Below are 23888 nucleotides of genomic sequence, written 5' to 3'. Positions count from 1 at the left end.
CCTGCCTGCCCCACAAGCATATCTTGGATCCCCATATCTTTACACACAGACACGTGCATCTCGTAGAGGCTCCCTCTCTGGAACACCCTGGTTGGCCAAAACCCACAGCTGGCCATCAGGTGCAACTCTTCATAAAAACAAAAGGCTTCCAATAAAGACTAAAAGAAAAACTAGTGTTCCAATGAGTGTTTGGTGGGTGGGAGGCACTGGGGGGTGGCCCTAAGACTGCAGGGAAAGGGTTATGAACAACTTACCTATTCTTTCATTCCCCAATTTTTCTGTTAATGTGGTCATTTGAAATAAAGTACACTTCAGAATAAAATGAGGGCACTGAGTTTCTATAATCCCCCAACCCAGTTCCAAAAACACAGACAATCCATGGACTTGGGTCCATAGATGGAGACAAGTGCCTTACCCAAGAGAGGACACTGTTTGAGCTATGGGCTGCAGTGCTGAATTAGCACAGAGATCAGGTTAGAACAGGGGTTGGGGGCCTGGGAGCCAGGTGCAAATCTCCTACGGGAGCCCCAGACCAGCCTGGGCGCATCTAGAGGCGGAGCTCAGCCTGGCATGGGGACTGGCCTAGAGTGGAGGTGGATGGGACCAAACACTGCACCCAACTACTGCTGTGCCCAACGAGTCATGACAGGCCCCGGATGTACCAGTCTCACAATTTCAGATGTGAGTAACACAAAAACAACTCACCCCTTGGCTTCCTTGAAATCGAATTGATGGTCTCAATGAAACAGAATCCTGAAAAAAAGCAAAAGAGAAAAACGCTAAATAAAGATACCTGAAAAGCCAGAGCCTCGTTTCCAGTTACCTAAGGAGCAGGGTAAGGAGCATGTGTTCAGGAAAGGTAAGAGAAAACACATGTGTCTGAAAACTAATGGAAAGGGCACTGAAGCAGGGTTTTGAAAGATCAACAGGAGTTCCCTGAATGCACTGGGGCTGAGGGTATGTGAGTGGCAAGAGTGGAGACACAAGCAGTGGGCAGGCCCTCACTGGTCTCCTAAAACCGTCATTAGCCCAGGCCATCCTGCCTCACAGACACACCACCTCCAAATGGAAATCAGAGTGGGTGAGCACCACTGGCTGGAAGGCAGGCTGACAGGTGACTCTGGCCCCTGCACCACTGGCAGGATGAAGCCCAACACCTGACCAGCTCCAATGTCACAGTTTCAGAGTAGTTTGTCACTGTGCCTGGGGTGGCAGAATTTCCAAATGTCATAAAAATATATATAGTAAAAACCTCAAAATAAGTACTTAAAAAGCTTCAGCTATTCAGAGATCAGCCTTCTGGTGGAATTTCGGAAAGAATGTGGATCCAGATAGAGGACTGCACCTTCTCTTCCAACCTTGGTCCCAGAGCACCCACCTTCTGTGTAGCAGATACCACTCCACAGTGTGGTCCTGGCTTGTTGCCCTGACCCCCTCCCTCATCCCCCAAACCCACAGGGCCCAAATCCACCTCTGTGCCAGCCTGTCCCCTGCCCACCCAGCCTCCTTCACATGGCAGCAGGGGGCTGCGCTCTCCCACCTCCATCTGAGCCCACCACTCTGGCCTCCACCCTGCCTCACTTAGAGTGGGGGAGACTCCCATCCCCGTACCCCACTACAGTACCTCCCTGAGTGGCTGCCTGTCAGCCCCCTCACCCAGAATGTCAGGCCCACAGCAGGTGGAATAGTGGAGTGGCTCCATCCTAGTGAAGAGAACCAACCAACAGGTAGGCCTGGACTTAATAGGTGGCTGACCTCTTGGAGCCCATGGGTCCATTAGCTGCTGGGCTGATGCTCTGGGCATGTGAGAGAGACAGCTCAGTCAGCTTGGACATGAGGGCCACACATGCATCATTTGTTTACCAGGAACCCCCTCTTTCACCAAGTATCTCAAAGCACTCTGTTGTCTGAAGCAGACCTGAGGGGTCACTCATTGCACTAGCACTTACCCCACGGGATCTGACACCCCACAAACCACCCCATACTTCCCAGGACACTGTGTATTCCCGGAACACTGCTAGGCAGGCAGAGAAGGCCATCCTCCAGTCCCTTGTCCTGCTCTAGGACTGGGAATCAGCCTTTGCAGACCCCTGCTTCAACTGCTGGTCAGAAAATGAGAAGCACAGCACCAGTGGGGATTTCATACTGGCAGGGTCCTTGGAGATGCAATGTGTAAGTAGCCTTTGCTAGGAATTAGATTAAAAAGATGAAAAGAAGACAAGAAAGCCTGGCCACTAAGTAGGTGAGAAGTCCTCACTGCCATTACTATCAATAAAGTACAAACTGTATACCTAGAATGGGAAGGGTAAACATCATCCTAGAACCCTCATCCATGGTTGGTGGGAACACACACCACACGGCTGCTGTGGAAAACAGTCTGGCAGTTTCTTAAAAGGTTAAACACAGAACTCCCACATGACCCAGCAATTCCAGTCCGAGGAATTAGCCAAGAGAAATGACAAATGCACTAGAACTTACACGTAAACAAGCAGAACTGCTCTTAGCATCTGAGAAGTGGCAACAACCCAAATGTCCATCAGTTGGCAGGCGGAGAAATAAGAGAATACCGTCCAGAAATAAAAAGGAACAAACTCCTGGTGGACACAACATGGACAAACCTTAAAGCCGCTGGCTAAGTGAGAGACACTGACACATGACCTCACGCGTTGTTTGAGTCCATTTACATAGGTTTCCTGGGAAGGCAAAAAACTAAAGAGACAGAAAGCAGGTCAGTGTGTTCCAGATCAGCAGATCGGGCCCACAGAGGACCTTCACTGAAGACGTGGGGGCTTTGAGCAATACTGCAGGAATACAGAGAAAATTCCTCATAGTCAGGGGGAAATTCCTGTCTGCCAGCCATGTTTAAGGCAAGAGTGATATAATGTGGGTGTAAGGGAAACAGAAGACATCAGAACAGCAGCACAGGCGATGCTGAGGCAAAGCAGCCCTGCCTGTCGTTATTACAAGCTCTCTGCTGACACCTGATCATCAAAGCCAGGGAGGAGGGTGTTTCTGGCAGAAGGAGGGAACAGCAGGGGCAAAGCAGGAGCAGAGATTAGGGACACAGCATGGTAGAGGGCAGTGGGGCTTGGCTCTTTCGGTTGCTCAGCCCAGATCTCCATGCAGGGGTCAGTCTGGGGCAACTCCAGTACTGTGTGTGCCACCCATACACAGCAAAACCTTTGTGCTCCGGAGCTTGGGAGATGGGGGCCATGATGGTGGCGATAAGGCAAGGCTGGATTTAGAGTAAGGAGGGAGGGGAACTAGGGAGGGTGCTCTCCTTAGAGGGACTCCGCCAGAGCGGCCCAAGCACCCATGTGTGCTGGTCTGCCCTCCCTCAACCATGTGCTCCCTGTGGGCCAACCTGTGAAGAACTTAGCTGGCTTGGTAGCTGTCAAGCAAGTTAATCTGGAAGACTCTTTGGTTTCAACATCACTCATCCCCTAAATGCCTCAAGGAGACATTTCATGTTGGAAAGGTCAATCGAGAGGCCTAGAAGCCCACGCTTTCTCCGTGATGCTGGGAGGGCTAGCCTCAAGTGCATGACCCCACAAGGCCTGACTGTTATTGTGGAGCCAGACTCTTGGCCACATGGGCTGGCCTGGTGTCTCACTCTTTCAGAAGGACAAAGCCCTTGTTAACAACAGAGCATTTTGTACCTTCTCTCTCTCTCTCTCTCGCTCACGCGCACACACACACACACACACACATGTGACTCCCCACAGACTACCTGTCTATAGCCATTAACAGTAACAGGAACAACTTTAAAGGGCTGGAATAGAACACCGCCAACCTAGAATTTTATACCCAGTGCAAAGAGAAAGTGGAATAGAGACTTTTCCAGACAGAGGCCAAGACAGTCTGTTGGCAGTAGATCTCCACTGCAAGGAAGGTTCTGGAAGTTCTTCAGGAAGAGGGAGAGTGACACCAAATAGACACATGGGTCTTACAGATGATGAAGAGTGCTGGGCATGGTGAACCCATCTATGAATACGAGAGAATGAGCTACCTTTCTGTAAAAGATCACTGACAGTCTGGGGCACAGATAGTAACGAAATGCAGGATTTGGACACGCAGCACTAAATGTGAGGAGGTGTGTACATACGGAAGGCAGTGATGGTGTCAGTGGTGCAGGGGCCACCTCAAGCTCATGAGTCTCCCAGAAGGTGAGCATGGTACCAGCAGTGCCTTCTGAGTGAGCAGCCAGAGCCCAAATCAGAGGTTCCTTTAAGGCATGACCAGCATCACCCAAGACCCCAGCAGTAGGGCCATCCTGGCAGTTCAGGGGCTCCTCGTGGGAACATAACCATCATGACCTGGCTGGCTGCTCCCTGCAGGAGCCGACAGCTCACGAGGTTAGGTGACCCTGCTAAGTCACCTACTGAGCAGGACAGAAGGTGGTGTCCCAGGACCAGTAGGGTCTGATAGACTGACCTGGACACTGCCTGTTTCCCACTTCCTTGTTGCCTCAGCAGCTTCTGGGCTGGCTTCAGACCAAAATTAGCAAGTCACCAGGTAATGTAAATTCCCTGGATATCCCCGGGCACAGCACTGCCACCTCTGTACCTGTCACACTTGGGACCTGAGTGGGCTGTACTTCAGGCAACATCACAGCAATGCCTCAAGATTCCCCAGATCCTCGCAGGGGTGTCAAACTCATTTTCACAGGGGCCACATCAGCCTGGTGGTTGCCTTCAAAGGGCCGAATATAATTTTAGGACTATATAAATGTAACTACTCCTTAACTAGGGGCAAGGAGCTCTGCATTGCCGCCAGGTAGAAACAAGGTGCCAGGCTGGATAAAACAAGGTGGAGGGCTGGATTCAGCTTGTGGGCCTTGTGTTTGCCACCTGTGCTTTAGGGGTTACAGTGTTCCTACCACAGATGCAGAAGTCACACACTCCTAGGGTCCAAGTTGATCAGCGCAGTACCTCCCGAGTAGCAGGCATGGATGGGCCTTCAGGAAGCCCAGCCTCTACAGTGGCCATGTCAGACTCCTGCATGGCAACGCACCATTTCCTGCTAGCCTCGAATGGGGATGAAGCTGGGAGCTGCTCAAGACTGCATTGCTGCTGGCACTGCACTTCAGCCAAACTAGAGAGGCGTGGTGGAATGGGTACTGGGGGAGGCTTCAACGCAATGGGGCAGAAGTATTCGTGCCTGCAATCATTCGGCCACCTGGCAGCTCCCTCTCTAGGGGAGGATCACTGGATGAAGCATCACCTGGATGAAGAAGCACTATAGAGACCTGGCTGGTGTGGCTCAGTGGATTGAACACCGACCTGTGAAGCACAATGTTGCCAGTTCAGCGTCAGGGCACATGCCTGGGTTGCAGCCAGTCGTGTGAGAGGCAACAGATTGATGTTTCTCTCACATATCGCTGTTTATCTACCTCTCTTTCTCTCTCTCTCCCTCTCTCTTTGAAAATAAATAAATTGAATCCGAAAAAAAAAGCAGCAGCAGTGTGGGAAAGATGGTGATGCATGTGAAATAAAATGGGGAGCATGTTGGGAGGTGACAGTCAGGGTAAAGCATGGCCCACAGGAGGAGGCACAAGTGCTTGAGGAGGAACTCAGGATGGCCAGAAACCCCTTTATCTCTGCCCGTGGAGAAGAGGCTTAGAGGGTGAGGCAACAGGAAGCAGCTTACGAAACCCACCTCTAGGCCCTAACTCAGTTGGTGGGGCATCATCCCACAAAGCAAAAGATCACTGGTTTGATTCCCAGGCAGGACGCATGCCTGGGATGCAGGTTCGGTCCCTGGTTGGGGTGAATATGAGAGGCAACTGACTGATGTTTCTCTCCCTCTCTTATTCCCTCCTTTCCCTTCTCTCTAAAAATAAATAAATCAAATCTTAAAAAAAAAAAAAAGAAACCCATCTCTAGGTCCAGCCACAGGTTCACAGGAAGCCAGTAGGTAAGGCACAGAGTTGTACTCATGGTTGTGGGTGATTCTGCCCCAAGGAACAATTTAGGTTGTGGTGACTTGGTTGGGGAAAGGGTATTCCTGGCATCTGGTGGGTGGAGGGGGGAACAATGCCCGACACCCACAGAGTACTAAATGGCCCAACAAGTAAAAAGTAAGTGCACCCCAGAAGTCAGCAGGCTGAGGCTGATGGGCCCTAAGTTGATCAATGCCATGAGGAAAGCAAGGGGATAATGATCATCAGAGCAGAATGTAGAAAATTCCACAGGACCAACCTTTGGTTTCTTCAATAGGTGGATGCTACAAGGGGAGGAAGGATGGAGTGCTACAGAGTACCACACACTTGGCACACAGGTTGCAAGTGGCTCTGCATGGCCCCAATCCAACCACCATGAAGACCCCATGGAGACAGTCAGCAGGGTGCCAGGGGCTGGGCCTCAGTGCTCTCACAGAGCTGCACCAAGGAAGGTCATGTCTACAAAAACCAGTCCTTACCTGTTGACATTCACTGAAAAAAGACATGGATGGAATGAAAAGATACCTGCGATTCTTTTAACAAAAACTCCTCAGGGAAGAGTTCAGATGGGTAGGTAAGATGCTCAGAGGGTGAGCCTGGGTGATGGCTCAGGAACTGTCATTATTCTCTGTTCCATCTACATGTGAACACCCCCATGTGAAAAGTTTGAAGTAAAAAATGCACACAGAAAAGACCACATGGTGCACAGAATAGATCAAGCAAGGACTGGCCCAACCTGGATGCAACTCTGGGCCGTCTGCCACCAGCCATGTGTGGAAAGCAGCACCCAAGCCCTGAAAGGCCTACTATACAGTGTCAACACGGCTGGGGCAGTGTACTCCCTGGCGTATACCCGGCCCAAACCACCCACCCCATGACCCAGAGGTGCCTGCAGAAAGTGACAGAAGGCAAGACATCTGCTCTTCCTTAAGGGGAGTCTGTGTGATTCTAGAACTGAGACCCAACCTTCCTGAGTGGAATATGGCCAGGAAAGGGGGAGGTGAAGTCCTGAGAAAAGGCCTGGCTACAGACCTCCTGGCAACTGTTCCCTCTTTTCCAGTAAAGCACAGAGGATTAGGAAAGGCCTTTCAGGAACCTTCCCTAACACTTCCTGGAAGGTTCTGAGTGGGACATGGAGGACATGGAAAGTTCAGACGTGAGGTGTTGTTTCTGTGAACCAGACACAGAGAAAGACCTGGGACATGTACACAGAAGGTCAGTCTACTGGACATGGTTGGCTCAGGGCCAAGGAAACCTGGGCAGGGGCTGAACAGGGGCCCACTGCAGCCCCTCCCCTTGGCTGGGAGAACAGTGACACAATCATTATTATGGGGCAGACATACAAGAGCAAGAAAACAGACTCCAAGCAGCTACAATCAGGACCCACACACTGGCCAGCATAACACATGTTTCTATCTGAAGTCATGGAGGTACACAGGAAGCACAGGAAAAATAGGTGCAAATACTCCAACCTCTACCCTCCGTCTCCACTGTTTTCTGTTCCTATGGCTGTACCTCTTTCAGGTCATACAATCCTGGCCAGGTAGCCGAGTTGGTTACAGCAGTGTCCCAAAACACCAAGGTTGTGGGTTTGATCCCCAGTCAGCGCACATACAAGAATCAACCAATGAATGCATAAATAAGTGGAACAAGTCAATGTTTCTCTCTCTCCTCCTCCTTCCCTCTCTCCAAAATCAATCAACAACAACAACAACAACAAAAAAAGAGCCAAACTGATGTAGCTCAGTGGATTGGCAACATCCCACAAACCAAAAATTTGCCAGGTTTTTTTAAAGATTTTATTTTATTTTTTAGAGAGGGGGAAAAAAGAGAGAAACATCAATATGTGGTTGCCTCTTATACACTCCCCTACTGGGGACCTGGCCTGCAACCCAGGCATATGCCTTACCTAGACTGGGAATCAAACCGGTGACCCTTTGATTCATAGGCCAGCACTGAACCACGGAGCCACACCAGCCAGGGCCAAAAGTTTGCCAGTTTGATTCTGGGTGAGGGCACATGCCTGGGTTTCGGGCCAGGCTGGGGCATGCAAGAGGCAACCAATCAACCTTTCTCTCATACATTGAGGTTTCTCTCTTTCCTTCTCCCTCCCTTCCTCCTCTCTAAAATAAATAAATCTTAAAAAAAAAGAGGTTACGTAAATGGAATCATACTATATTAGTTTTGTTGTATTGGCTGTTATAACAAATTACTACAAACTTGGTGGTTTAAAACAACACAGTCTTTATAGTCCTAGAGGCCAGAAGTCTGAAATCAATGTCCCTGGGGCAAAATCTGGCACAGAAGAGTTCAGGGGAGGATCATTCCTCCAGCTTCTGGGACTCCAGGAGTCCTTGGCTAAGGCACCATCACCCCAATCTCTGCCTCTGTGGTCACATCATCTTCTGTTCTTGTCTGTATCAACCCCCTCCCTCTCTCATAAGATCACTTGTGATTACACTTAGCTCCTCACCCTCCCAGATCTTGGATAATCCAGGATAACTGCCCCCATAATCTCAAGATCATTAATCACATCTGCAAAATTCTTTTTCCATCTGAGGTCAAAGTCACAGGCTCCAGGGGTTAAAACCTGGATATCTACTGGGGACCCTTATCCAGCTGACTACACACACACTTAGCATAATGCCTTTGAGAGGCATCCATGCTGCTGTCACTGAAGTCCACTCCTTTTACTGCTGAGTATTAACCACTGTATTACACCAATCTGTTCATCCATTCGCTGACTGAGGACACTGGGTCATTTCCAGTTTGGGACACTAAGTAAAGCTGCCATGAATATTCACATACAGGGTTTTTGTTGTTATTGTTTTTAAAGACTGTATTGATTTATTTTTAAAGAGGAGGAAAGAGAGGGAGAGAAACATCAATGTGTGGTTGCTTATGGCATGCCCCCTACTGGGGACCTGGCCCAAAACCCCGGCATGTCCCCTGACTGGGAACTGAACCAGTGACCCTTCGGTTTGCAAGCTGGCACTCAACTCCACCCACTGAGCAACACCAGCCAGGGCTGGGTGGTTTTCTTATCACCATGTTTTGAGAGTTCTTTATTTATTCTGGAGAGTTCTTTACATATTCAAGAGCTTTATCAGGTGAGTTTTGCAAAGACTCTCTCCCAGTCCATGGTTTATCTTTTCACTCTCTTAATAGCAGTCTTAAAAAAAAACCCCTAGAAGTTCTTAAGTCTGATAAAGTGGCATTTTACCCGTTTTTCTTTTATGAGGCTTGCTCTTTGGTGTCATAGCTATTCCCTTTCTTTTTTTATCCTCATCCAAGGATATGTTTATTGATTTGAGAGAGAGAGGAAGGGGTGGGGGAGAGAAACATCAATGTGAGAAACACTGGCTGGTTGCCTCCAGTATGTGCCTCAACCAGGGATGGAAACAGCAACCTATACATGTGCCCGGACTGGGAATCGAACCTGCAATCTTTTGGTGTATGGGAAGACATTCCAACCAACTGAGCCACTCAGCCAGGGTTCCCTTTTCTTTTTTTAAAATAATTCTATTTTATGGAAATCTACTAAATTCTTACCAATTTTCCCCTCCTCTCCCAAAAAGAAGCTCCAGGGAGCTCTAACCCCAGTGGGGTTCCTTCTCCATCCCTGCACCATTGAAGGGTCTCTCAGATTCCTACGTTAGCGCTCCCTGGATGCCAACCACCCAGATGATGCTGGGTGTGCTGACATCGTCTGGATTTGGCATGATGACCCCTGTGGGGTGGGGTCATGGGATCCTTGTCCCATGACACCTGCCCCTCACCCTGAGCTGCAAAACATGCTGCCCCACCCAAGATGCACAAATTTGGCCAACAAGTTGGACCCGGGTCACGGGGGATAAAGACCACACCCCTGCCAGGTCTCCTGTGTCCCTCATGTCAGCCCAGATGATGGCCACCTCAGGGGTCCAAAGCAGTAAGTCAGGCACCAATGAGGTCAGAGCACAGGGGACGCTGATATGCAGGAAGTATACAGGGACCCACAAGGCAGGGACTGGCACATGCTCCCCACAGCCTGATGCAGGTGGACAGCTTATGAGCCCTGACCAGCAGGGGCTGCGTGGACTTACTTGGCATGGGCTCCCACAGAAACTGTCACCAAACAATGCAATGACCTGCAGGGTTGGAGACAGCCAACCTTCTTCATAAAACCCACTTCCATCTTCGACTATATAACTATCAGCGTTCCTGTTGTACTGCGAATGAGAGGAAGCAGAGCTGCTCAAGGTCACAGGGCAGAGCAGAGGTCCCCACCCACCAGCAGTGCTGATCCCAACCTCACAAGAAGATAAGCCCTGGGGTACCCACAGGGCTCATGCTCGGTTCCCCTCTCTACTTACTCTTACCCCAATTTCACAGTTTATTCAAACTCTGTAAAGTGCACATGACCCTGTGGTAATAATGAAATGAGACAAACATTCACTAAACACTTCATACTAAATTGCTTCTGTCCCACTGAGCCCCATTCCATTGACAGAGAATATCCCCCTGAGATACCCATGCCCCACAGCTGCCAGCAGCATGGCTGTCACAAGCCACCAACCACTGCCACCTCTCTGAACAGTGCAACCCACGCCTGTGCTGGGCCCTTCTTTCAACACCTTTGCCTCATTATTTCATCTTCCCATCTGCCTTTCCTCAAATAGAAAAATTAAGAAGCCGCCCTATGTGGGTACCTGCTGCACACCCCCAGCAGACACAGCCTGCAGGCTAAACCCAGCCTACAGAGGGGCCAGGCCACGTGCTATTTTAGTTGGTGCCAGTCCCCACAGCAGTGGTCATCGAATGGCCAGACCCAGGACCTCACTCTGTCTGTGCTGCCCTCCCCTGTGGGACAGAGAAAGCCTGTGCCACATTTCAGAGTCTGCAACTCCATCCCAGGTGTTGCTTCGGCACCTAAGGGCCTTCCCCCCAGAAAGGAGGGGACCTTGGGAATACCAGGGGACCTGTCCTCCCCCCACTGCCCCCCCCTCTGGAGCCCTTCAAGAAACAAATAGGAAATGCAAATAGAGGGGCAAGAAAGCACACTGGTACTTTGCTAAAGCTTGTCTGACAAGGCCTCACCAGGAGCTGAATGTTGAGTGGGATGGTTTTTCTTCTTAATTGTTCACTAAAACTCTTCAGCAACAGCAGCTAAACGCAGTGTCAGAGTCACTCTGCTGGAACCCGTCCTCCACCCATGGCCTGAGGATGACATGACAACCCCCCAGATGGCATCAGACACAGAGGAAGCTGAAGGCTTGACCTAGGCTGCAGGGTCCTTCAGGACACAGCAGGATGCTGGCTTCCTGAATGCTCCACATTTCAAGATCTAGCTCAGCTCAAATATCTCTCATCTCGACATCTATCCCTCAAACCCATCTCAAGAGATGAAGGCACAAATCATACACCCAAACGCTGTGGCTGAGGCCTTCTCTTCCCTTCGGACTTGATGTCCCCCAACTCCCACTTCTGTGGCCTTCAGCCAGTGCCCACTAGCAAGTCACTCTCTACATTCATGTCCTACACCTGGGAACTGCCAGGTCAGGAACTTGCCTTCCCTAGCCTTGGAGCATCCTGTACCTGCAAACAAGGACCTGGGGCTGCCAGGTGCTCAGATTTCATCAATGACAGAGCCAGGAATGGATTGGTCCCTTTGGACCCTTGCTTGATCACCAAGAGGCTCAGGTGTCAGACTTCAGGAACAAGAGAATTCTCTATTACCTGAACAAACAGAACAGACCTTTCTGAAACAACCTAGACTTTCAGACTCTGGCAGCTCAGGAGCCGCTGTGCCCCAGTAGGCAGGGCCTGGCTGCCCTTCAGCCATAACCCCAGCCGCAGAGAGGCTCTCTGCCTGCTGTCCCCCTCGTGGTGAGCATCCCCACCCCGCCCCAGGCTCTAATGGACTGGCAGGAGAGCATCCTCAAGATGGGCATTTTCAATCTGGAAGCTCTGAAAACTGTGCCCAAGGCCCCAGCAGACGATCAGCAAGTGAGTCTTGTCCCCAACCACCTCTCCATGCTCACTAGCTGCCACATGGTTCCCATCCCATGAAAGGGTTGGCCCTGATCTTAGGTTAGGTGGTACCTAAGATCCACCAGCCAACTGAAGAAAGGCGACCATTCCTCAGAGAAAACAGCCCAAGGAGAAATGTCACCAAACTGGGCTCCCTTGGCAGGGCTTCTAATCTCTCTCGGGAAGTGCTGCACCAGGTGCTTGGTGCCCACTGGCCCTCCAGAGCCTGACTGTGGGACCTCCTGCGGACAAGGCCACGCATTTCTAGGACCAGTTTCAGGTGGATGATGAGACCAAGGCCCAGGAAACCAGAAGCCTGGCTCAAGGTCACTGGCTCAGTAAGCAATAAAACACACATTCGAACGCAGGACCCTCCCCAGGTAAGAAGGTGCGGTCCCTCTGACACTTCAGATGTATCTTCCCACTGACTGCCTTTCCTTCCACATCAATGGGGTCACATTGCTTCGGATGTTCCTGTTACCCTCACCGACTGCCAACCAGTGTCTCACTGCAGCTGTGTAAGGCGCTCACCTCTTTGCAGATCCCTGTTCACTAACCGGCCCTGAAAGCATGCCTGAGCCTGAAGTCTAAAACTTTCAGCTGCCTTTTATAAAACATTTTGTCACATGACAAAAAACAAAAGCGACTGGTCTTGCTGCAGATTGACAAGATAAGCTTCAGGTATTTGCCTAAAAGCTCAGTCCCCCCACCCCCAACCCAGACACCTGGCCCAGAAACCAGGAGGCAGCTGGAGCTCTGCTGAACAAAGGAATGAAGGTGTTCTCTTTTGTAACCACATGACAGCCACCGGCTTCACTACATTCATTACTGACAAGACACCGCACCACTGTCCACCTTCCACGTGGCCACCTGGCTCAACAGTGTCCTTGCATGGCTTTCCCTTTTATGTGAAGCATGGTACACAGCCGAGCTGCTTCATCGTCAGCCACCTTTAATCTGCAAGTTTCTCAGCTATTCTTTGACATTTTAGGGCATTGACCTTTTAGGATAATACAGGACCCCCCCTTTCTTCACTAGAGCGTGCTACATTCTGGGTCTGCCTAGTACGGCCCACCATGAACCAGCTGTATGCCTATGTGTTCCAGCTGTATGCCTTGAGGTGACTATGGCCCCAGACACACCCCAAAGGTCTGCCTGCTCACATGGGGCCATTAACTCTGACCACCTGGGCAGGGACGCTCAGTTAAGTCTGCCTTCTCCTCAACCAGCAGATGCCTATCCCCCACCTGTAGCCCAGGCTCAGTCCCCTACCCCTGACACCTCCCCACACCTTCACAGAGGTAGCCATAAAATGTAGTTCCTGTCTCTGCCATCCTTGGCATCCCACTGTAAGCAGGAGCCCTCCCTTCTTCCTTCCCTTACTTATATGACTACCATTGACAGTGTGACAGTAAATTTGAAGTATCAATTCAGCTAAGCCATAGAACCCAGCTGTTTGGTCAAATACCAGTCTAGATGCTGGGGTGAAGGTGTTTCTTAGGTGAGATCAACATTTAAAGTAGCAAACTCTAAGTAGGGCAGATTACCCTCCGTCATGTGAATGGGCTTCATCCAATCAGTAAAAGGTCTTAAGAAAAAAGATCAAGGTGCCCTGGAGAAAGAAGGAATTCTGCCTACAGCCCACCTTTGAACTACAGATACGGTCGGCCTTTCCCAGGGTCTACAGCCTGTCAGTCTGCCCTACAAGTTTCTGACTTGTCAGCATCCATGGCTGGGAAAGTCAGTTCTTTAAAATAAGTGCCCCTCCTCAAATTGGTTCTTGTTTCTCTAGAGAAGCCTAATTCACAGACTCAGAAAATGCCTTTTGGGATGGTCTTAAATGCATTACAGCTCTTAATTACAGCATCAAGGCCTTTGACACTGGCTCCTGGCCCATCCCTGCCCTCCTCTGAACTCTCTCTGAGTTCCTGGCACCACAACAAGCTCTGGGTTCCAGCTAGCCTGCTCCAGCCACAGCCCTAGGGTCACCTGCCTCTCAGAGGAATCTTGTTTGAAACTGTGGCCCGGAAGCATCCACATCCACCACAGCAACTTAGAGAGGCCCACACTGGGACAGCTCCTAAAGGCCCTGCATTGGAGAAAGTCCACAGGACACGTCTTGAACTTGGGCTGTTCTTGAATTTGGGTGGGAAGAAAAAACACATTCCCACCAACTGAAACTTAGCATTTTCTTCAGTTACAAATGCAAGCAACAAGCTACCGCAGTGCAAGTGGCATCACCTCTCTAATATGCATTAGCAACATGAAAGGCCAGTAGTGCTGATGTCTTCAAAGGTGATTTTTGCTCACCACTTTTACAAATTACAGCAATTAGATCTGCTGCTAAATCTCATCATTTAAGACATTAACATGGTAAATCTGTTATGAGGTCACACATTTCTTTCTAATGTTTGACTCTCTGCGTAGTGCATTTCCTTGGTAATTCTAAATAGTATTTTAGGCAGGAAAGAGGAGATTCATGCCCATAAAGGATGAAGGCCCCTGCCCAGAACTCACTTGACTTCCTGGGAGCTACCCCGCATGGGATTCAGTCATAGATGGCTAAAGAAGAAAGATGCTTATAATGTCGCTGGAGTTTTAAAAAATTAGCCCCAATAAATCTGCTCTTTCTGAACCAATATTTACTCCTGGCCTAAGAAAGTCAGGATGAAGATTCACCAGATAAGCCACATGAAGTGCTAGCTCAGATGTGAAACGCCAGCACCCTAACCCGCACACCAGTGCTGCTGGGACTGATGCCACCAATATTTCCTGGTGCCCACTGGGGTGCGGTAGGGAATCTCCAGGCAGCAGGAAACTCAGAGCTGAGGCCGGGAGCATTTGGTTCCACATATTTAAAACGTCATTATTCTGTCATGAACACAGGTGAATGTGGACACACAAGACATCCCATGACTGAGAGAACATCTGGACATGAATGCCCTATCCCCAGGCCTGTTTGGAGGGCCCTGCCTGGCCCCTAGCCAGTCTCTTGAGCCTCCTCTTCCCATTCTGGACACACTTCCCCAGCATCTGCTGGCCTCCCCCAACCCCTGTACATTCCAGGCACACACTGTGCTTCCTGACGGCTTTCCCTCCTGCCTCATCATCTCTCCATACTCGACAGGGAGCACCTCCAATCAGCCAAGTTGAGATGACACCAAGAGAAGTTAGGACAAGTACATGCCCCCTGCCTCTGACCCTCCTGAGAGCCCCTCCCATCCCCAGAATGAAAAGCATGGCTCTGAGCACCTCACAGTACAAGGCAACCACATAGTGACCTGGCCATGCTGCTTCTAACTGGATGTAGTCTCCAAAGATGAGAGGAATGAGAAGAGGCTGCCTTCATCCACCACATGGAGACCAGACCTTGGGAGTAACTGAGAGGGAAGGAGGTACTTTTGCTAATTAGGACAAATATTTCTACAAGTTGAGGGATTTGTCAGAGAAATCACAAAGGAAAAAGGCAGATCAGGACCATGGTGATAAGCAGGGGCTGCTGCCACAACAGTGGCCACCAGACTGTGCTAGGAAGATTTGCCCAGCAACTTCTGGAAAAGACCCTCTGTGCACCAGTCTGTGGAGCTCACCTTGGGCTGCAGGCAGCATGACACCTCTGTCCCCTCCAAGACCAAGGCTGCTGGCCAGAGCAGAGAGGCTTCCCATATGCAGGGTGTAGTGCTTCAGCTTGAGCAGAAAATGGAGACCATTAAATGGGAGTGCAGCACGCCACCCAGGAGGATGGAATGACAAGAATATGGCATATTTTTCCATCTCTAACATGCCCAGGTTGACCCAATGGGCAAAGCAAGCAGGAAGGCCACAGCTGGATGGATCCACAGCCCCACTGACAAGAGGGAGAGACCTACCAGCTAGCTGCCTGGTCCGTGAGAAATGCCCCCCTTCACCCTGCAGCCTGGGGAAGTCCTGCTGGGTCACTGCCCACTCTTCACAGGTACCCTCCAGTGGGGTTGTCCTGGAGACCCAACATATCCTGAGGGGTGACCTGAGGAAGTGAGGCCACAGCTAGGTGACAACCCATCTTGCTGGGCTTAAGAGTAAATAAAACCAGGTCAGCCCTGGCTGGCGTAGCTCACTGGATTAAGCACGGGCCTGCAAACCAGAGGATAGCGGTTTGATTCCCAGTCAGGCACAGGCCTGTGAACCAGAAGATCGCAGTTCGATTCCCAGTCAGGGCACATGCCTGAGTTGCAGGCCAGTTCCCAGCAGGGGACTCATGAGAGGCAACCATACATTGATGTTTCTCTCCCTCTCTTCTTCCCTTCCCCTCTAAAGATAAATAAATAAAATCTTAAAAAAAAACCAAAACAGGTCAGATGCAAGAAAACAACGTTTTTCTTCTTTTTGGAGAAACAACTTTAAAAAACATTACTTGAAAAGTATAGTCTGTGCAGAAGGAAGAGGGAGGCAGCCTTCCCTCCCTGGTGATGGGAGGAGGCTGCTGCCAAGCTCTAGCTGTAGCCTTGACACTAACTTAGTCTTCTCAGTGAACACACATCACTTCAGAAACACAGAATATGCAGGAGGCCAGATCAAGAATCCTACTCGTCAACCCAGGTTATTAAAACCATTTTACTCCAGGACTGAAGGTTTACTTTAGATTTCAGGAGCAGCTGATTTAAGCCACCATGGAAGTCAACTGGTAGGACTCCAGGCTGGCTGCTCCATCAGACGACCAGAGTTAAATTCAGGACAGGAAAAAGACAGCTTTGCTGGCACTGGAAAGCCACCTGTTTTGACAGCGAGAATGCCCAGAGTAATTCAAACCTTTTCTGAACTTCTGGGCCAGGGGCCCAGAAATGCCCAGGGTAAGAGGTCAGGTTAACTCTGGGGGCCCTGTGTGGCCCTCCTCACAGCCCCTAGCTGCCCCATGCAGATGCAAAGACCCCTAGGTCCAGGGCTCCTTCCCCCATACCAGCCAGGGTACTCAAACCCAACCCAGACCTGGGAAGGGCCAGACCTTGCTTGAAAGCTGAGACAACACCTGGTGTCTTCTCCTTTCCTTATAAGAGATCGAGTAGCACATCTGTCTGGATTCCACATCTAACATCTGGTCCCAGGGTAGACAGGAACTAGGGGTTAAAGAGTAAGAATAACGCACAAGGGCTACTGGCAGCTGCTGGGAATTGAGAGCAAAACTGAAGCTCAGATCATAAGATTCACTTCCACTTCAGGATCTGCCATTTAAAAGCTGTGTGACCTGAGTCAGCCAAACACTTAACCTCTCTGGCTTTTGTCACTTGGGGCTGATGATCTAACTCACCTCTGAAACAAGGTACAAACAGCATAAACCAGCTCTGCCGCTCTTGTGACCTCCAGCTCTGGCCTCTATGTTTCAGAACACTGGAAAATATGGGATTGCCACATTCTTAAAAAAAAAAAACCACAAAAATCTCTGACATGAGCCAGGGGGCAAGGCTGCCAGAGTCAGGAAGCTGACCCTTAACTGGATGTGTGGCCTGCCCAGCGATGGATGCCACATCTGGGCTGTCAGTTTTCACATCTGTGAAATGGGGCACAGCAAGGTTACATGCTCAACCCCAAGGGTTGTTACTGGGGTAACCACGGCCCTGGGACCTCACTGTGTCTGCTCTCCTACCAAGGTAACAAACAGGCCACAGAGGACGGGGGCTGGGAGAAAGAATGCCCAGAGGCTCTGGGCATACCAGGATGCCCCATCAGGGATAGTTGATCTGACCAGGTCCTAACAAAGGGAGAGTCCCTGATCTCAAATCAAGAAAAACCCCCAAATCCTTCCCAAACCCTATCAACAACCTCAAAGAATACTCAGCAAAGTGATAGCAAGCCAAAAATAACAGTGATAATACATGCTCATTAAGTGAAACCTGACTACTGGCTGTGTTCACATCCCCACATCTGTTGTGTGTGGTTGGCATGGCTGGAAGAACCTGGTGCATGTTGGATGTCTGCCTGGACCCCTCAGATGGTGCAAAGAGCTCACCACGCAGATGTCTGTTGTGGCTTCCTTGAACAGCTGACCCTCTCATCTGAAACCCTGCACACTGAATCCTGTTTCCTCGGAGCAGGACCTGTCAGCAGCCTCCTCTCCAGGAACTGACTCCAACAAGGGTAGAAACAGGAACTGTCCCCTCAGGACAGAAGGACAGATGAGGAACCAAGGGCTTCCTTCAAGGAAGTAGCTATATGCCAGGGCTGATGAATGCTGTGTCTTAGTCCCTGCAGAGGTCAGCACAGTGCAGGTGCCCGGACTTCTTGGAGCTCCCTTGCTCAGCCCCAGAGGTGGGCAGTGCCCTCCAAGGTCCAGAGCTGCAGCCTAACTGCCCTGCTTGAAAAATTGGAGCCATGGGTTTGAACACAAGATACATATGGACAAACTCTTGAAACTGCTGGGAGTCACACAGAATTCAGTACTTTTCAATTAACAGCACCACTTGTGTGCCCTCACTAATGTGTCACAAAGTCACTGAAACAAACCCAACACCTTGGAAACCAGCCTAATAACAGGCCTGAGAGTTTCAAAGCCACTAGGCCAACTGGGTCCACAGTCACGCTCAAAAAAGTGACAAATGGCCCTGGCTGGTGTGGCTCAGTGGATTGAGCGTGGGCCTGTGAAGCACATGATCACGGTTCGATTCCCAGTCAGGGCACATGCCTGGGTTGCAGGCCAGGTCCCCAGCTGGGGATGTGCGAGAGAGAGCCAATTGTTTCTCTCGCACATTGATGTTTCTCTCCTTCCCTTCCCCTCTTTCTAAAAATAAATAAAATTTAAAAATAAACAAATAAAACAGACTACCCAACAGGGAATGGTAATACTACCACACAGATGAGAGAGAGCAAGTGGCTAGAACACACAAGAAGCCACCAGAAAAATACAAATGAGAGTGAAACACAGTTTTTGACCAACACTATCACAAAAGTAGGAAGAATCAGATAATATGAAATGCCAAAGGAAGTGGGAAAGGTGCCAGGATGTGGCAGAGGTGGCATGAACCCTCAGCCACTGTTCCGAGGAAAGGGGAACAAGGCAGGAGCCATGGGCAGCAGCTCAGAGCTGGCCCCATCTCCCAACTGTGTGGTCAGACTAGGCAAGCATTCTGGGCCGAGGGCCAGATGCTCAGGGTAGCCAGAGAGGAGGGACAGGCGTCATGGGAAGGACCCATGGGCCTCGCTCGGCAGGATGTATACAGGGAGTGCGATCCCAGGCACTTCCTGCTGGTCTATCTGACACACCTGGCTAGTGCCCAAAGACTGGCTGCACCATGTAAAAGCAAAACAAAGTCGGAAAGCACTGATTCAGAAAAGGAAGGCCGGTCAAGTTGATAGCTCATTAAGGTCTGGCAAGTGCCAGGCCCTCCCCCAGACCTCTGTCCTTGGGGAGCGTGTCCCTTGATTAAGAGGAGGTGGGGGAGTCAGCAAGGACACTGACACTGGATGGAAGATTTCCAAAGAAAGGCCCCTGGCAGTTGAGAGGAGACTGAGGCCTGAGCAACGGAGTTCCCAAGCATCCTGTGAGGGTGGTCTGAGCCTGGGAAATGCAAGATCAGGAATCCGGCGTCACATATCACAGCCCACAAGCATGCCCCAACAGCACTGCCATCTGGCTGCATCCAGACGGGGGGTTTGTTAACAGGTGGTAGAAGCCCTACATTAGGCCACCAAATACCTCAGAGTTCTGTGGGTCAGGAAGGCCCTGACAATGGCCTATCACGAAGGTTCAATTCCCCCCATTAAGGACCCATATGCCCAGTCCACTAGCCAGAATTGAATGAAGGCTCCAGGGAAGCATGGGACCCAGTGAACAGACACGGCCACAGTAGAGTGATGGCTACAAGAACACGGGGCAGGCCCCGTGGCTGTGGGTGCAGAGATGTTTCCGGGAGTCGTGACCACAAACAGCTATCTATGCTGACGAAGCGCCTTCTGTGAGTTGTGGGCGTGACAGAAGTGAGTTGGGGGGGACAGAGGATACCCTAGGTGAGGGCATAGGTACCTGCAGAGGGAGAAGGGCAGGCCTGTGCCAGCTGTGGCCCTCGCTCAGGTATAGGCACCAGCAAGAAGTGGGCACACAGCACTGCATTTCAGTCCTAGGTGACAGGAGCTCGGCCACTGCGCAGACCGGCCAGGCAGTGGAGGCCGAGGAAGGGAGGCTCTCTGGGTAGGGCCGCCTGTGTGGGCTGACTAATGCAACTCTGTTCTTTTTTTTTTTTAATGCAATCTTGTGACTCTCTGGGTAACAAAATCTGAAGGCACATCCTGAGTGAAAATGATGACATTAGGTTCACTCTTCTGAATTTCCCCTAAATTTTCCACAGACCTCAGGATTCCTCCTGGACTGCTGTATAAAACTGCTGTGTTCATGTGTTTTTCTGTCACATTCACCTGTGACAGGGGCAGAAGGAGAAACACCTACAGACTCCAAAACCCTCAGGGCTGGGAACAGGTTTCCACAGAAGCCAGCCAGCCTGCATAGCTGGGATGCTGGGCCTCCTGACCCCACCTGTCAGGCCTGAGGTCAGCCCAGTGCCACTCGCAGGGTTAGTCAATGGATCAATAAGTAACAATGGAAAACACAAAGCCCAACTTTATGGGGCTTTTTTTCTTCTATTTTTTGTTTGTTTTTTGTTGTCATTGTTTTTTCAAGGCCCACTTTAAATAAATGGAACTGTCCAGGCAGCTCCAGGCTACATCATGACTAAGGCCCTGGGTCTGCATGAGTGAGCCGAGTCCCCACTCCCCAGCTCTAGTACATCCTGATGGCTGTCACAGAGAAATGCTATTTTTGTGGGAACCCGCCCCCTTTGGGAAGCCCTCCACACCACCAAGTCCCTCTACCAGTTGACAGGCCCTGAGGGCCCACACAGACCCTGCAGCCTCGAGCTCTTGAGGAGACAGCTGCTCTGGAGTCTGTGATGCCTATGCCCAGGAGACCCTCGGCCGTGGCTTCAACAGAGGAGCAAACTCCTGCCTTTCAGAGCCACCTCAGGCTTTGACTATTTTCCTGAATAGCTGAGGCTGCACATGGAAGGAAGACACAGAGTCCAGAACACAATGATCCCCACGTGGCAGAGCGGGAAACTGAGACCCAGAAGGTGGCGCCACTGCTTGGCCAGTTCCCTTGCCGTCACTCCCACCACTCTGCAACCACTCAGCTCCTGTGCAGTCAACACCAGTGAGGGTTTGGAATCAATAAGCCCCAACCCCTGACCCTGGCCCTCACCTGTTGGAGGGACAGCACCTCAGATGCCTGAAACCTCAGTGTCTCGGCCCACTGTGTGCCACAAGAATGCAGGACAGCAGTCAGCCTTCCCGGATCTTTAGGCTGGCTCAGAACCAGCCCCAGCTTGACCACCTGGAGACCTGGCTGGACCCTGCACCCTCTAGTGCCCTGCCCACAGCACCTCCAAGCTCATCAGCCCTTTGAGCCCTGCAATAGCAGAGGGAGGCCCACACCTGCAGCATGTAGTGTGCTTACTCCTGCATGTGAGTCTCAGGAACAGCACAGGGCCCCAAGAAGAGGGCATGAAAGGAAGTGGCTGCCACACCTACTCAGACGGGCCACTTACAGAGGCTGAGCTGTGCCCACACAATTGGCAATCCCTGTTACCTGAAAGCATTTGGGCTTCAGTGAGTCTACAGGTGAGAGACCAAGACTAGGAAGAGGAGAGGCGGCAGGAGGAACAATGTGGCAATGTCTGAATGAAGTGTGTTAGACCACAGCTCTGGGGCACAGACCCTGGTGAGTCACCGCCCAACCCAGGGGAGAAAGGAGCCCAAAACCCCGTGCCTTCCCAGCACAGTATCATCCCAATTTCTGCTGCCAGCCTGTGAGCCTCAACCTGTACGCCCCTGGCAGACCTGTTCACTGGCCCCCCTCTCACCCAGTGGGGTCGTTAACTTCGTCTGCTCAGAGACAAGGGAGGACATTCCCCAAAAAGATGCTAGATGTCAGGGTTCAGAGCAGGAAAGGCCACATACCAATCCTACACTTTAGGCCAGAACAAAAGCTGCTTCAAAATACTTCTTGCCCCGGCCAATGTGGCTTAGTTGGTTTGGCATCAGCCTGCAAACCAAGAAGTCACTGGTTCGATTCCCAGTCAGGGTACATGCCTGGGTTGCAGGTTGTCACTGGTTGGCACACATATGGAAGGCAACCAATCAATGTTCCCCTCTCACATCGATGTTTCTCTCCTACTCCCTCCCTTCATCTCTAAAAATCAAAAGTAAAAAAATAAATAAAAATTTCCAAATACTTATTAACAGTTCTACTTGCTGTCAGGAGGAGCTAACACAGATCACTGAGTCAGTGGCTCTACTCTTAAGTCTCTCAATCAGTGGGACCCTGGGCAAGGTAAGGAGGCCAGCATGGCCTAGTCCCAACCCCACAGCAGGTTGGAGATGAGCTGGGCACAGGCACCAGGTGCTGGCTGTCCTCATCCCACTTGCCAGATCCACTGTGAACAGAGTACATTTCTCTGGAATAAGCAAACATCTACGAGCATCCAACACCAAAAACAGTGCAACCAGGAGAAGAAACACACTATTCTAGCTGAGTCCTGCTTCTGCCTCAAACATCTCCCCACAGTCCCCCTACTCTGAGACCTTCTCATGCCCCATCTCCCTGCCCAGCCTATAGGAATTCAACAGTCCCACCAATTCTGAAGAGAAACAACATCAAAAGATTAAAAAGAGCAAAATCAGCTCTGGATGGTGTAACTCAATGGAATAAGCTCTGGCCTAGAACCAAAGGGTCACTGGCTTGATTCCCACTCAGGGCACATACCTGGGTTGCAGGCCAGGTCCCTAGTAGGGGGCATATGAGAGGCAACCACACATTGATGTTTCTCTTCCTTTCTCCCTCCCTTCCCCTCTCTAAAAATAAATAAATAAAATCCTTAACCAAAAAAAAAAAAAAAGAGAGAGAGAGAGCAAAATCATGTCATTTCTGCAGACAGAACCTAGAAACCACAGCCCCTTCACAGGGAGGCCTGCCTAAGCAGCCCTTCCCCAGTTCTTCAGGCCACTGATATCTAACTCAGAACCCATCTACAGGTGGCATTCATCCCAAGCTGAGAAAGCTCCAGAAGCTTCAATAAAGCCACCTAGCCAATGGAGAGCTCACTCCTGAGCAGCAGGAGATGCCTGCTGCCCAGTCTCCATATAAGACACCCATCTGAAGCCACTGTCCTCTGATAGCTCCTCATGCCATCAAGTGTGTGTTCAAAGACACTGTGAGAACAACCAACCCCTTCCTTACCAGGCACAATACCCCATCAGAAGATTGGGGAAAATGGGGACAAGTTAGTTGAACAACAATAAAAATAAAAAAAGATGATGACCCCGACCCCGCTATACACCCAGAGCTGAGGCCAGAGGCCAGGAGACTTCAGCCAGAACTTGACTGGAATCAGAGGCAGACACTTGCCCACCCAGCTCCAGTAGCCTCACATGCTGGCCCTGCGTTTCCAGAGTTCACCAGCAGGGCACAAATAAAAAGGCAGGCCTAGAGGAAGCTGCACTAAGCTTGACGCTATTGCCGAGAAAAGCTTTGGGGAAACCCGGAGGCTCAAACGAAGAGGGAAACATTCACATCTCTATGAAACTGGGAGGGAGGCAGCCAGTCCCAGACTGGGTAACCTCAAGTTGAGGCTCCATTAAATCTACACTGAACACATGACCTGCATCAGCCACCATCCTCAAGGCATCCTATCAATGAAATGAAGGGACTGGACCAAAAAACCTCCAATGTCTCATTTCTATAAAGGGCCAGAGAGTCAGTATCTCAGGCTTTGAGAGCTGGTCAGTTGCAAAGACTTACTGCCTTCGTAGCACAAAAGCAGCTACAGATGACACCATGGTGTCCCAATAAAACTATTTACAAATATAGGCAGTAAGCCAGATTTGGCCCCTCTGGCCATGATTTACCTGCTCATCT

The 23888-nt window shown here is 50.6% G+C and overlaps 1 protein-coding gene across 1 annotated transcript in view; it reads right to left on the bottom strand.

The window, feature by feature from the left end:
* ELL (elongation factor for RNA polymerase II) overlaps positions 1 to 23888 on the bottom strand; it is a 61202-nt gene that overhangs the window by 25419 nt on the left and 11895 nt on the right. Inside the window, exon 2 of the mRNA XM_037029011.1 lies at positions 706 to 753. Coding sequence (XP_036884906.1) covers positions 706 to 753 — 48 coding nt within the window. The remainder of the gene's footprint in view (positions 1 to 705; positions 754 to 23888) is intronic.

This window comes from Sturnira hondurensis, unplaced genomic scaffold (assembly GCF_014824575.4).
Source record: "Sturnira hondurensis isolate 20B ecotype Veracruz unplaced genomic scaffold, ASM1482457v3 Scaffold0020119, whole genome shotgun sequence".
Lineage (NCBI taxonomy): Eukaryota > Metazoa > Chordata > Mammalia > Chiroptera > Phyllostomidae > Sturnira > Sturnira hondurensis.
This window is presented reverse-complemented; position numbering and strand designations above follow the sequence as displayed.